We start from the raw sequence: 15,630 nt of genomic DNA, 5'->3' as shown, positions 1-15,630 counted from the left end.
TCAGAATTGCCAACTTGTTAATTTTTTGTGCATGAGCTTTTACTTTCTTTACAAATATTTCTTTTATATTTTATCTTGTTATGCACTCGTTAATGTGTTCATTCGGTTATAAGAACAATCTTAAATACTAGTTTGTATATACATGCTGTCCCCATATTCTTATTTGGAGAATCTTTATTATAAAACAGTGAATTATTATAAAATGATTTTATGAGCCTAACAGCAATTTATTTTTATCTTGTTTAATACATCATATGGAATTCTGTACTTACTATAAATGATTATTAAAAGGGTTCAGAAATCAGAAAGACAGGTTTGGATAAATTATTTGAACTGTATAAATTTCAAGTACCACGATACAAGAATTTTAAAAGAAACTAAACAATCGTTGTATAAAAAGATTAATTAAAAAGTCCAAGCTTTGTAAATAAGTCAGTCAATACATGCAAGGAGAGTGTATACAACCTCCTTCACACTAGTATATACTATTATTAGTTTTATGTAATGCATTTTTTAAATTAAAATGTTGCTTAATTCGGATCAACATAACGAACAAAACATTTCCGAGTAACTTCAATCCTTTCCAGTGATCGGATTTAAAAGTTGTGTAACAGAAAAAAAAAGAATGAACATTCAAGAATTTATCTTGGTTTATGTTGCTATTTTTTGTTGTCTTTAATTACGGTGGATTGAATTCCTTCTGTATATTTCAAAGCTTTAAATAAGCTCCAAATGTAATTGGATCATCTTGATATTAATTGAAGGCTGTTATTGATTGTCTGGCCTTTTCATAGTTTAGTGAACGTTATTATGGTCTTCCGTCGGCTTTGATTTTCACATCAGAATACTTGCAGTTACTGTAATACTGAATAAAATTTAGAATGAAATGGGGAATATGCCACAGGACAACAAACCGACTATAGAGCAGACAACAGCTGATGGTCACCAATTGGACTTCAACGCAGCGAGGTGGTCCTCAGCTGGCCCCTAAATGAAATTGTGTACTACTTCAGTGAAAATGAACGTCACACTTAGCTCCAAAACATATAAATAAACTAAAATAGAAAAAAAAACATCCAAGACTGACAAAGGCCATATCTCAAGCCATGTCTTTATCACAGTAGTTGCTTCAATAAACACAAGTTCAAGCAAAAAACTGGACTGGTCTCCTCATAATTGATAGATTCGTCACATCAAAATATTCGCAGTTATTGAAAGTTACTGCGTTAGTTTCTACAATAAAGACCCATTCAAGCAAAGGTCTGACTCTATGTAGACATATTTCAGTAATATACTTCAAAAGTAAATGAGATATGATCGATATAGAACAAGCAATCCTTCTATAATAAAAACTGTCTAACTTACCAATCTTATCACGACAAACTCTTATCAGCATTTAGACAGTATATACTTTATCCAATATTACATAATTAAAACAAAATGAGATCAATTGGTGAAAAAGAGGGACGAAAGATACCAAAGGGACAATCAAACTCATAAATCTAAAACAAACTGACAACGCCTTGGCTAAAAATGAAAAAGACAAAAAGACAAACAATATTACACATGACACAATATAGAAAACTAAAGAATAAACAACACGAACTCCACCAAAAACTAGGGGTGATCTCAGGTGCTCCGGAAGGGTAAGCAGATCCTGCTCCACATGTGGCATCCGTCGTGTTGCTTATGTGATAACAAATCCGGTAAATAGTCTAATTCGGTAGGTCACATTCATGAAAGAGAACCTTGGGATTGTAGTTACGACGTAAGGAACATATCCCATACCGTTTGTGAAACAGTTATTCCATAACAGTCAACCAGTTCGTGATGGCGTCCGTACAATTTACGAAAGGATGATTTCAACTTCACCACTTGGAGCTCTTGGTTTAATGGCTTCCTTGTGAGCAGCAACCCTCTATCAGGAAAATCATGATAGGAAATGCAAGCACGGGAATATCGTATCAATTGGGAGATGAAGGTCTGAAATGGGGAGCAAAACATGCAGACCAATACTGCAGAAAAATGAACAAAAAAGACATTACCAATCCAAATGTTTCTGATTGGGTTCCATTGATATATTCTCCAGAACTAGAAATTAATGAAACAATGAAACATCAGATACTCTCCCCACCTCATCTTTAGACATATACCTCGAATTTGACACACGCAGTCATCTCAGTATTAAAATCGAAGATACACGAGACGATCTTAATTTTAAAATTATTAATTTCCTCCACCTTAGAAGTAATATCCCAACTTCACCTGTTTATTGGATATACATTTCTTAAAATTTCCAAGAGCTTGAAGATGCCACACTTTGAGGGTATGTCAAAGAACGTTTCGTCCTTTTTCTAAAACAGTTCTTCAGAAAATACCAAGATTTTGTTGGTAAATATTTCGTATGAAGGTAAATGCATAAAAGCGCTTGGACGCATCAAAATGATTAAACGTGTTGTTTTCAAGTTTTTACATCACTGGGTCGATACCTCTGCTAGTGGACTATCAGTCCACGAGGGTATCATCAGCTTAGTAGTCAGTACTTCGTTACTGACAGGATTTAACTAACTTTTCTAAAATCGTCCGTTTATAAATTTTAAAATGATTAAGAAACTAAGGTTTCAACTCCCTCAGGCAAAGTTGACTTAAGATGAATTTGGCTTTCAATTTTAGGTATTTTTGTCAAATATCTCTTCAACGGTTTCGGAACTTATACATCCTCGGATTTCAAATGTCTGGCTTTGAGTTTTCCAGACGAAGGTAAATCCAGAAAAGCGCTTCGGACGTATTTAAATTATTAAACGTTTTGTTTGCAATTTCTTTTTTACAAATAATACATAATGGTCTTGAAGTATAGATTCTAAGTACTGCCATTGTTTATCATCCAAGTTACGTGTTACAGTGTTCTTTTATATGTATTTGTAAATTTTATTATTTTTTAGAAATTTTTGTCCTCAATGGTCTTCAACTTTTAATTTTTTTTTAGTTTATAACTGTTTTGATCTGAGCTTCACTGATGAGTCTTATTTGGACGAAACGCGCTCCTGGCGTATCAAATTATAAGCCAAGTACATTTGATAACTATCAACCTTAACTGTTTAGTCCATTTTTTGTAATATCCTTTTGGTGTGAATGGGTATTATGCATCCCACCTATGTGTTGTTGTGCTGTGGTAATATTTTTTATTCTTGTCATTCAGTTTTGTTTTTGTGCTTTGTATATATACCATTTTTTTGGTTGTTGACATAATTGTTTGTGTTTATTACGATTAAGAATATAACACAATATTGGCTGCTTCAACATTTTTGCCTATTATGTCATTTTTTTGTTGTTCTCACATTGCTGTCAATATAACGAAATTTTATGCGACTGTCATACCAGTGAGAGGTTTAGCTAGCTATAAAACAAAGTTTGATCCACCATGTCGTCATGAGAAAATGTATGTACCAAATCAGGAATACAGTTGTTTTCATTCGTTTGATATGTTTGAACTCTTTATTTTGCTATATTTCATTTGAGTTCGGCATTTAGTTATTTTACTTTTTATGATGTATCTTTACCGCTACGCTGAATAATATGTCGTCCGCTACAAATAAAAAAAATATGGTTTTCCTGAAACATTTCATTTGAAACATTTGTTATAATTGCAGTTTAAATAGAACACCTATACTTTGTCCCGAAATATAGATTTTATCTGTACTCGGCTCGGAAGACGATATGAACGCGCTGTTTCTAAGCTTATAAAAAAAAATCATATTTTGAGACATGCATAGTTATTCTATATAAATTACACATACTATTTCGGTATTCGGATTTAGTTATATGGGACTTTGACAATATTTGGCCTATGCACATCTTTTGAACGCTTACTTTTTACCGAACGTTTGCCCCCAAAAATTCTTACTTGTTAGTTGTATATGAGTGTTTGGCATTTATTGTATAAAATTTCAGTAGGATGACCTTGAGGATATTCTGTCTATTGGAGATTGCTTATGTACGATGAAGTCACTAATTCTTCCATCAAATGTTCGTAAATTTACCTCGCCATTCTTTTGATAATTCTATGATTATTGGAAGAGTAATGAGATTTGTATAGTTTTGTTTTAATAGAAAAGCAAGCAACTTCTGAATAAACCTGATGGGGCAGCTATATTAATGGTCATCGATTGGAATGGCGGGGATGCATGCATACCAGGAGACATACCCGATCTCTCATCAATATTTTTGAGTTCATGCGATATCCGAATTTTGGAACCATGATTTTTATCTGCTTAAGGTGGTATGGGTGTCTAAATAAAAAATGATAGAATCTGTTCATACTTTGCCAAACTGTAGTAGATATTGATATACGTTCAAAAATATAATAAAAATGATAGGTCAGCGCTCATTTTCTCAAGCTACAGGTTGTGACAAAATGACATTGTTTGTATGGATTATACAGAAAAAACATCATTATGCGTTTAGAAGCTAAACTTAATGATAGAATTGTAAAAATAACAAACGAAAAGATAACCTTTAAGAAGTGTTTTGAGATTATTATAAGAATTTAAAAGATAGGTTTACCGTGCGTTTTTTTTTCTGGCTCCAATGCAAAATGGAAAAATTCCATGTAGATGGCGAAAGACATCATACCGCCTTAAGGGAGTTCGCTTCTTAGTTTCAAAGTAATTAACTTTTCAAAACACTAGTTTATATTGATAGGAGATTGATAAAGGAATGCAAAAAGCAAACAAAATATATAGGTCACCGTGCTTGTTTTCGAGATATTAGCCAATGAAATTTTGGCGGGAAAATATTCTCTCTTGACTTTTCATAGCTTTATCATTGACAACTTGAAGTTCTCAAAAACTGTTAAAAAGTAATTAAAATTTTATAAGACATCTAAAGATGGCTTATCATTATACATGTGAAAGATTTACTTAAAGAAAAATGGGGGTCACCGGGCACATTTTTTGCAAGGCTTTCAAATGGAAAAAAACAGAGGATTTCGACAATCTTACAAAAAATCCAAAACATGACAAGCCTGCTTCCTTAACTGACAAATTTATGACATTTTAATATGGGTAAATACTATCAGTTCTAATAAAATCAATATGATGATTCGTAATAACATAAAAGATCATAATAGTACACTTAAATATAGAAACATTGCCATCACTTCTCCGGTTGCGGACGAAAAAAAATCATCGCTAAGATCCGTTTGACTGTGCGAGATGTGAGGTAAATAACGGCGTTTAATTTTTTTGTATTGATAAAGCAATAATGAAATAGTCTTCGAATCAGCATGGTTGATAATCAAAAGTCTAAAGAAGATGTGAGACATAATGTCAATGAGACAGTAATTCAAATACACGAATTAACATAAAGACAAAAAAGAAGCTTGTTTGGTTAAGTTTTGTCAAAATATGATGAGAAAAATTGCTGATTAATTATTCACATACAAGTGAGTAATTCGACCTCATCGAATTCGGATTCGTGTAACCTCCAATTTAACCCCTTAGCTGGAGTTGGATTACGCATATATTTAGCGTGTTCATTTATCAAATATAGAGTGTCAACACTGAAAGTGAAAAAGGAGTAAAACCATTTGAATGACTGATTCGATAATAAAAAAATGTCATATACCGGTAAAAACGATGAATAACGTATATTTTTAAATAATGATACGAAATCGATCAGTTGCCCAAACAAATCCAACTGCACGAGTTTGTTCTCTATATCTATATTTATACCGGGTTGTGTGGCCGTAGGAAGTCTTCGGAGGTCATCTGGATGGTTGATTAGATGGCGTCTATACCAAAATACGGACGAAAATCTGATACATATTATCGAGCCCATGCGTTGTAAATTGTGATTTCAGTCTTTTTGTAATTTGGATATACGTTTTAGTATGTTATAAATCAAATATGAGAATTCGAGTCAAATCAGTGAATATGAATTTGACACCTGATGTCCCTTTAAAAAAACGAACTGTTATATGCTAATTAAGCTTAAGTAAATAAAGCATGCTGAAGTAAATGAAGATGTTCAGAAAGAACAATTTGCGAGTAATAAGTGAAATGAAGAATTATTATTATTTTATTATCAGTTGTAGTGTTCAAAGTTCCATCCATTTACTGCTCATTTGCCCTGATAACACTTTCAGTCTATAAATATCGCTGTAATGCAATATCTTGTTATCCTCCCATTATTAATAAAACACCGGAAACAATGCCACCAATTGCAGCAATAATACAGAACGCAAACGAGAAATGAAGATTACTGGTCTTTACACCGTTTTGAGTAGCATACACTATAACTCCAATAAGGGCAAAAACACCTACAAAATAAAAATAAAAAACTTTATTTAAGGTAAAATAGCCTCATACTATATAAACCTATGAATTTTACATATATGTTGAAACAAACAAAAAATGTTTGTAAGACAGGAAACTTTCTTAATCGAATATATCTTAATGAAAAACAAAATGTCATCACTGCAGTTATTATTTATGTATTTTTATACGAAATTACCAATGATAAATAAGTTGTGTTATTCTTATTATTTTCCATGCCCTTACATCATGCTTACCGATATCTTTTGTTTTAAAGTGTTTGTTAGCTCAATGAAGAAAGTGAAAATTAGAAAGATATTTTTATATGTATAAAAACAGTTTTCTTCCTACCATCACTTATATAATTTGTTCTAAGTGACGAGGTAAGAGAAAACAAAATAGCTGAGGGGTAAACACCAGTAAGGCAAAAAATATAATATTTACAAAAACAGACGTCATTTAGAAATACAATTGCCAACATTCTGACAGGGCGATGAATGAGTTCAATTGTAGTTACATGTTTGCTGCAATATTCAGCTGACTAAACATAAAAATATGAAAATAACTTTTTGTTCGTTACAAACACACCAATCAATTGTATGATAACTATTTTTATTTCCATTATTATAATTTTTCTATACAATACCTGCTACAATACAACAAACTGCTCCTGCCTTCTTCAGTATATCTTTATCCTTCATCATAAATAACTGAACTGCTACAAGGACAACAGCAGCCAACAAGATGATGAATGCTAAAGTTTCTAGCGCCTGGGTTCCTTTAAAACTGGGACAACCAAATTTTTCTACGATAATTAATATAAATTGGTATTATTAATGTTAAATATTAACTCAGTTCAATGAGAAATTATCTCATGACTACACATATGGTAATATACCTTATAGTATTTTTTTTAAAGTTTTACGTGTAAGTACCGATTATCAGGTCATCTGCATGTTGATATCGTAAAATATCAGCTGCGAGACATGATATGAAGCTTTTTGTCGAGTGAGCGTAGCGAACGAGATCAAAAAGCCTTCATATCATGTCAAGCAGCTGATATTTTACAATATCAATATGCAGATAATCTGATAATCGATTTATCGGGCTATATTTTGGTGTTTCAGAAGTGTTTTCTTTGTTTTACCAGCACACAAAAGATGACTTGATAAGTTCGGGTCAAAGTTATTAACGTCGGTTTAAACATTATGACGTCGCTGATATTTCCGGGTCAAAGTTATTAAGGCCGGGTCAACGTATTTGACGTCACAAAGACATGATACGAAATAATATTAAGAGATGAACAGAGTGATATAGACAGTGGGACGACCGATAAGTTAAAATCTTACTTTCAACTTCTATGCTTGATTTCAAGTAATTTAATCGACCTTATGAATTTGTATTTTTTTTTACAGCATTTCATATAGATTAAATGGAGTAATTATAAAGTAGAAAATAGTCATACTGAACAAAAACAAAATCTAAAAACAATATAATACATAAGGTCTTCAACATAAGGTGCAAAACACAAAAAATAGAAAAGCAATGAACAGAAGTCACTGCGGATATGGAGAATGCAAGATTTGATTTTGGTAAAATAATTCATCTGAGTACATTCTTTTTTTTGTATTTTGATTCACAGATATTTTAAAAAGTAAATAAAGAAAAAAAGAAGCAAGACAGCAGCTGAAAGATTGTTACTTAAATCAGAGACATATAATACATTATTATATGTCTCTGCTTAAATGCATGAATTAAAATTCATCAACATCAATTTACATACCACATTCAATTTGTGAACATTCCGTTGTTCCGGATATTGTTGGAAGACACATTTGCCACAAACCAAAATGAGAATCTACATTTCCCATTTTGATATGCATCCAATACGGGGTGGCAAAACTGGTAAGTTGCAACACAAACGAAACAATGGCAACTATGAAGCCAGCTATAGTAGTAGGTTTAGCATCACCGAATATCCCCATCTTGATTTCTGTGTTTTCTTTGTCGAAATGTTACAATTAAAATAAGCAGGCACACATTTATACTGCGCTTGCTGCTACAATAAACAGTCATTTAACATGAAGGAACTTGATAATAGAAGTAAAATTTTGTTTTGGTTGATAATGAAAACACCTTTAAATGTATAAAGTATTTGATTCGACAAATCTTATCATTAGTATACGCCTCTTTATGCAATATACCAAATCAAACCATCAATACACATTGTTGTTGATAAGGCAACATGATTCCATACGATTGTATCGTATGTACCGGTAATGTGTTATAATGAGAAGGTATGTGGTATGTTATTGATGTATGTATAGGAATGATACGGTGGTACGGTATGGGGTATAGTACTCCATAATATAGTTATACTGAAATATGCAGTGGTATGGTATTGGAGAAGGTACAAATACTGCCATACCAGGTATATATGAATGATACGGTGGTATGGTATGTGGAATATTGTAGTGTTTGGTACACATGCTATACACCTTGGTATGTATTGATATATGTTCAATAGTATAATAAAAATCATAGGTCAATACGCATTTTCTCAAGCTACAGGTTGTGACAAAAAATGACATTTTTTTGTATGGATTATATAGAAAAAATCATCATTATGCGATTATAAGCTCAACTTTATGACAGAATTGTAAAAAAATACGAAAAGATAGCATCAAATATAAGAGGAGAACAACCACACAACAGTAAAATGTAACATACACGGAAACGAACTATGATATAACAATGGCCTAACTTGGTACAGGACATTTTAAGAAGAAAAAAAGGAATTAAACTCGGTTTTCTGGCATGCCAAACCTCCCACTTTTATGTCAATGTTTGATATAACATTAAAAGGACAACATTTCATGACAAGACCACAATAGAAATAAATGGGAGAACATATAGGTCAGAGAAACATACGAATAATAGCTAACAAAAGGTACCAGGTTTCAAATTTAATACGCCAGACGTGCGTTTCGTCCACCCAAGACTTACAAGTTACGCTCAGATGATAAAAGTGCGAAGGCTAAAACAAGTACAAAGTTGAAGAGCACTGAGTACCAAAAGTTCAAAAAAGTTGTGCCCATAGGGCTAGGTTTTCTGCCTGGGATAAGAACATCCTTATTATTTAGAATAATTCATACTTTATGAAGTGAAGTGGTGGCTAACTACAGAATAAAAACGGATACATTACATAAAACAACCTAGTCCAGGACATAAATATATATAGCCGAGTTAGCGAAAGCGCCAACGCACAAAGTGACGTCACATTTGAAATTCTAAAAAAACACACAAAGTGAAGTTACATTTGAATTTTTAAAAATAATTCCAAAAAATAAGATAGAATTAGGATTGATTTCAGACTAGATTTGTAATACTGATATTACATTTATTAATAACAATGAAAATTACAATACTTATCAATATCAAATTGTGGTAGTGATTAGATAATTAATTATATTATCTTGCTATGTCGGTGTTTCTTCTGAATCAAACTGTAAATCAAATATATCGTATAAATTTTGTTGAACCAAACTAAAATCTAATAAATGAAGGGGGTGAATATAACAGAAAAGACTTTAAGACATTTGAAAAAAATCCGATGAGAATGACAAATGTAACACCAAAACTAAATACATGAATTTGGGATAGAAAAGTACCGTGACAAGTCTTATAGCAATGCGAATTCACACCCAACGAAACAGTCACAATCGGGAATTAAAAGATTGACAAACCTCAATTTAACACGTGGTAAAATGTCCAATTCGTTATGGTGTCCGTAAAATTTACGGAGTGTATTTGCTGTTACAAAATAATAGAAATTATTATAAATGGACTATAAGTCCCCGAGGGTATCACCAGCCCAGAAGCCAGTACTTCGGTACTGGCATGAAAATACGGATTTTTTGTGTTATTAAAATTTGCTGTTACAAAATAATAGAAATTATTATAAATTTAGGAATGTATCTCCCTCGTGCAAAGCTCTGATTCCTTTCACGGATTTGGCTATACTTTTTGGACCTTCTGGATTATAGCTCTTCATCTTTTATATAAGCTTTGGATTTCAAATATTTTGGCAACGAGCATCACTGAAGAGACATGTATTGTCGAAATGCGCATCTGGTGCAAGAAAATTGGCACCGTTAATCTTATTAATCTGTCCTTCTCATTATTTTGTTGGAGCAGTTTCTACGTAAGGCCACACTCCTATATGTTAGGTCCGTATAGTGTGAACAAGCAGAAATATGACAGTTGTTATCCATTCGTTTGGTGTGTTTGAGCTTTTGATTTTGCCATTTGCTGAGGGATTTTTCGTTTCGAATTTTCTTCGTTCGGTATTTTTGTTACTTTACTTTATAGTCAGTGTAATATTGTAGTTATTGGTGCAAATACTTCAATACCAAGTATATAAGAATAATATGATGACATTTTAGACAAAATACTGTTTTTTTTTACTCATATGAAGTGGAATTCACACAAGACATATAATAAAAGACAAAAAGAAAAACATCTTCTTAGATTCGTTCATTTTATATTGATGATGTCTTTCACACTTCAGTAAGTGTTTGCAAAATTGCTTCAGTAGAATATCAAAAACTCAAAAACAAAATCTCAAAAAAAAAACCGAACATTTTGGCTAGTATAAACACGATCCATAGATTTTAAGCGAGTTGTGTACAAATAAGAAACTAGGGTTACGGTTTATCGTTACTGTAGGTATTTGTATTGGATGTAGCGATCCCTTTGAAGGGAAGCTATTAAATCAAGAGTTCCAAATGGTGAAGTTGAAATCATCCCTTCGTAAATTTTACGGACGCCATCACGAGTTGGTTGACCGTTATGGAATAACCATTTCACAGCTGATATCGGATATGTTCCTTACGTCGTAACTACAATCCCCTTCCCTTTCATGAATTTGACCTACCGAATTAGACTATTTACCGGATTTGTAATCACATAAGCAACACGACGGGTGCCGCATGTGGAGCAGGATCTGCTTACCCTTCCGGAGCACCTGAGATCACCCCTAGTTTTTGGTGGGGTTCGTGTTGTTTATTCTTTAGTTTTCTATGTTGTGTCATGTGTACATTGTTTTTCTGTTTGTCTTTTTCATTTTTAGCCATGGCGTTGTCAGTTTGTTTTAGATTTATGAGTTTGACTGTCCCTTTGGTATCTTTCGTCCCTCTTTTAGAGCTGTTATAAAATATATACAGGAAACACAAATTTTCATTGAATTACATACAAACTTTGTTTAAATGTTAGCTCAAATATTGTTACAAAGATTGACACAGGTAGGCAATAGGTAGGCAGTCTGTTTACATTAAAACAATATTTGGTCTGTTGATCCGACAGAAATGATCACTTTTTTTTTTGTTGGTTTTCAGTGACTTTTTATAGGAATGTAAAAGATGAATTTTCATTTTTTTTAAATGCATCATTTTTTTTTAATAAAAGCAAATAATCTGAGTTGAAATATTAACTTACTTTTTCAAATATACGGGTGTTACACAACTTTTTGTGTCTACCAGATAACGTATTTTGGTACTAAGACTGATCTCTAAAAAGAAACTGTTTAACGAGTTTAATATACTAGAATAACACATGAATGAATTTCGTTTTTTGTTGCATTTAAGCATGTCTGTTGTATCGTTGTTTTCCTCTTAAAAGTAAGAATTATCTCCCGTTAAATGGTTACTGAAATCTTATATGAATGTGTAAGCAAACGATAATATAATTTATTATACTTCAGTGTGTTTTTTATATATCAAAAGTAATGAAATAGTTGTGCTAATTCATTCCAAAGAACCATTTGCCAGTCAATAGTTTCAAAGACTATTGCCCCGGTGAATAGTTTCATAATCATCTTTCCCGTACTTTTTCATGCTTATTTTTCATTGGACTATAATGATGTCATTGACTACTCTGCTTGGTTACGTATGCTTTGCAACGTCAAACTCCCGCTAATATTGTAAACGGTGGGATCTGTTTGTGTTGATTGTAATTTCACTTATAAGAAGCAATTATAAAAAAGAAAAAAAAATCTTCACGGGAAATTTTTTAAAGATCTAAAATATAGTACCTTATTCTTAATATGGGTTCGCTCTCCGTATATTAAAAGTGAATTTGCGTTTGGTGTATTTTAGCTAGAATTTGTTATAAGCACAGAAAGTTTAACACAAGTATTTCTAGTCTTGATTGAAATTAATGAAATATTTATTAATACAAAACGAATTATAAAAAAAGTATAGTTCATCATGTGCATATAAAGTTATGTGATATTTTTGTTTTCTTGCAGATGATATATATACACTTTTAGAAAATTAGTTATTTGGTATATATATAAAATACTTAATGGCTGTGTTGTTCAGTATAATAAAACATCTTATGACTGGGTGTGCGGGAAATAGCAAGTTTGTTGTCCCTTCGCATACCAACTATTGCTCTCGGCTTTGCCTCGAGCAATAGTTCAGTGGTACCTCAGGGACAACAAACTTGCTATAACTCTCACACCCAGTCAATAGGTGTATACAACTACTTAGTATCCAATAATACACAACTATACTTTAAATTATTTTCAATATTTAAATCTACAGAAAGAAGGTTTTGAAGATATCGTTATAAAAATAAAACATTTTCTACATTGATTTTGTGTCATTTCTATATTTGATTGTTTATGTAAAACATGCTACAAGTTAATGTTTAACCCTGCATGATCATTTATATATGTATGCATGGTATTTTGAACAGATAAAAATACCAGTCGAGAGAATGTTAAATTTCACGAGCCGTAAGGCGAGGGAAATTCATCATCAAGACTGGTATTTTTCGCAAATACCCCTCAATAACATGATATATCTGTTTAATTACACCGAATGTTAATGTACTAAAACGCATTGATGATCGTGACGTTACAAGCGTTCAGTCGGATAGAATATTTTTTGGCAAATACCACGGCAGAGAGGGTAAAAAAGGCATATCCTTTTAGCAAATACCCCGGCGGCGTTAAAAATGAATGATATTCATTTGATAACAGTAAATTGGTGAAAAATACACTGGCTATCGACCAATCAAAACCCCGGATTCATACATAAGGTGTAATTAAACATTATATTCCTCTGATTTAGTATTTTTGTGATTTTACTTTTTCCTTTACGACTGACAAAATAGATGATATGTAAGGTACATCATCTATTTTCAACTATGAATCATGTACTGTGTTACAATCCCAGATTAAATCAACAAGGTAAGGCTTAACATATACCATCAAAACTATATTTTGTAACTCGGATGGTTTAGTGGTCTAGGATGCTGGAGACGTTACTATCAGTGTTGCTACGATGTCACTGACGCATATATATAATTTGTCTCAAATTTAGCTCGACGGTGTTTGATCTTCAAATAAAGGCAACAGTAGTATACCGCTGTTCAAAACTCATAAATACATGGACAAAAAACAAAATCGGGGTAACAAACTAAAACCGAGGGAAACGCATTAAATATAAGAGGAGAACAACGACACAACACCGAAACGCAACACACACAGAAACGGACCAAGCATCAGACAAAACACCACGAGAATAACAAATATAACATGAAGAAAAAAAATACATGAATTTGGGATAGACAAGTACAGCGCCACGTCTTATCTCAATATCTCAAAAATAAGAGAAAACACAAACGACTCAACGTTAAAATGCAACACACACAGAAACGAACAATAAAATAAAAATGGCCATCTTCCTGACTTGGTACAGGACACTTTTAAAGGGGAATAAAAGTGGTGGGTTGAACCTGGTTTTGTGGCATGCCAAACCTCGCACTTTAATGGCAAAATTAAATATAACACCGAAATGACAACATAATATTACAGGACTACAATACAAATAAATAGGAGAACATATTAGACAAAGAAAAACATGATTAATAGATAACAAAAAGCATGCATCAGGTTTAAAATTCAATACGTCAAAAACGCGCCTTATCCACACAAGACTCACCAGTGACGCCCAGATATAAAAGACCGAAAGTGAAAAAAGTACAAAATTGTACAGCACTGAAGATGAAAAGTTGAAAAGGTTTCGCCAAATACGGCATTGTTTTTATGCCCGGGATAAGAACATTCTTATTATATAGAACAATTCATGCTATTGCAAACAGTAAATTTTATCAAATGAATATGAAAGAGATATACATAAAGAAACTGAAGTATTAACTAATTACAGAAAACTAAACCCGAATACATAACGCCCAGATATAAAAGATAGAAAGTGAAAAAAGTTACAAAGTTGTACAGCACTGAAGATCAAAAGTTAAAAAAGGTTTTGCCAAATACGGCATTGTTTTTATGCACGGGATAAGAACATCCTTATTATATAGAAGCTTAATGCTATTGTAAACAGTAAATTTTAACAAATGAATATGAAAGAGATATACTTAATGAAACTGAAGTATTAACTAATTACAGAAAACTAAACCCGAATACATATCACAGAATAGCCACACCCGAATCAGTCCAAATCATTGTTAGCAAGTTTTTGTTCTTCCCTTAGCGTGTGTTGGCACTCACACCACACCTTCCTATATCTACTTTGATGTATTGTGATAATTTTTTTTTCAGGCACCAAACACTTAACTAAATCGGAATTTATCTTTGGTGTTTCTTTTTCAGCTGAAGAATATACATGAAGATACTGATTTTTAAGTTCTGCTTACTTGTGTAGCTTTGATAACATGACCTATGATACCTAAATACGGGTAATTCACTTGCTATTTTGTTGCAGATTTCATTTAAATAACTGAAAAAATCATCACGTCCCTTTGCTGCAGCCTTTATCAGACTTTTTCTGCCAGATACTGTTGATGTTATAAAAATTTCGTCAACAACAGAATCGCAGATTATACATTTGTCAACAGTCGGAAACCAGGTTGAAATAGAACAAAAGAATCGAAGCTCTTTATTAGGGAAGGCGATAAATGTTTACTGTATTGTTTACTATAGTGACAAGATTTTTAAAAGTTAATAGAAACAAACAAAATCGCAATTTTCTTCTCAATTACGAGATGTTTTATTTTAAATACACCATTTGCATAAGTTTTCAATTTATCTAGTTCATAGTTAAGCAGAACAATTAGATATCAAGTCGACAACATGGATATCTTTCAAGTTAGATGACAAAAATGCATAACCTCCGATTTTTTGGGAAAAATTACCACGGACGGAAAACATATCAATCTATAAGTTCAGTAATTTTCGTGTCTGCCCTTCCATTATGTGACTGAAGAAAAAAATCCAAAAAATGGGTAA

General features: G+C 32.3%; 1 protein-coding gene across 1 annotated transcript; it reads right to left on the bottom strand.

The window, feature by feature from the left end:
- Nucleotides 1–6,112: 6,112 nt before the first annotated feature.
- LOC134704885 (uncharacterized) lies at nt 6,113–8,386 on the bottom strand. The gene is made up of 3 exons (XM_063563668.1): nt 8,098–8,386; nt 6,961–7,119; nt 6,113–6,319 (listed from the first exon to the last, which is right to left on the bottom strand). The coding sequence occupies exons 1-3, from the start codon at nt 8,297–8,299 to the stop codon at nt 6,177–6,179; spliced, it is 504 nt and encodes a 167-aa protein (XP_063419738.1). The 5' UTR covers nt 8,300–8,386; the 3' UTR covers nt 6,113–6,176.
- Between the last annotated feature and the right edge of the window lie 7,244 nt (nt 8,387–15,630).

This window comes from Mytilus trossulus, chromosome 2, assembly GCF_036588685.1.
Source record: "Mytilus trossulus isolate FHL-02 chromosome 2, PNRI_Mtr1.1.1.hap1, whole genome shotgun sequence".
NCBI classification, from domain to species: domain Eukaryota; kingdom Metazoa; phylum Mollusca; class Bivalvia; order Mytilida; family Mytilidae; genus Mytilus; species Mytilus trossulus.
Note: the sequence above shows the minus strand (reverse complement) of the source record. Positions and strands in the feature narration are given on the sequence as shown.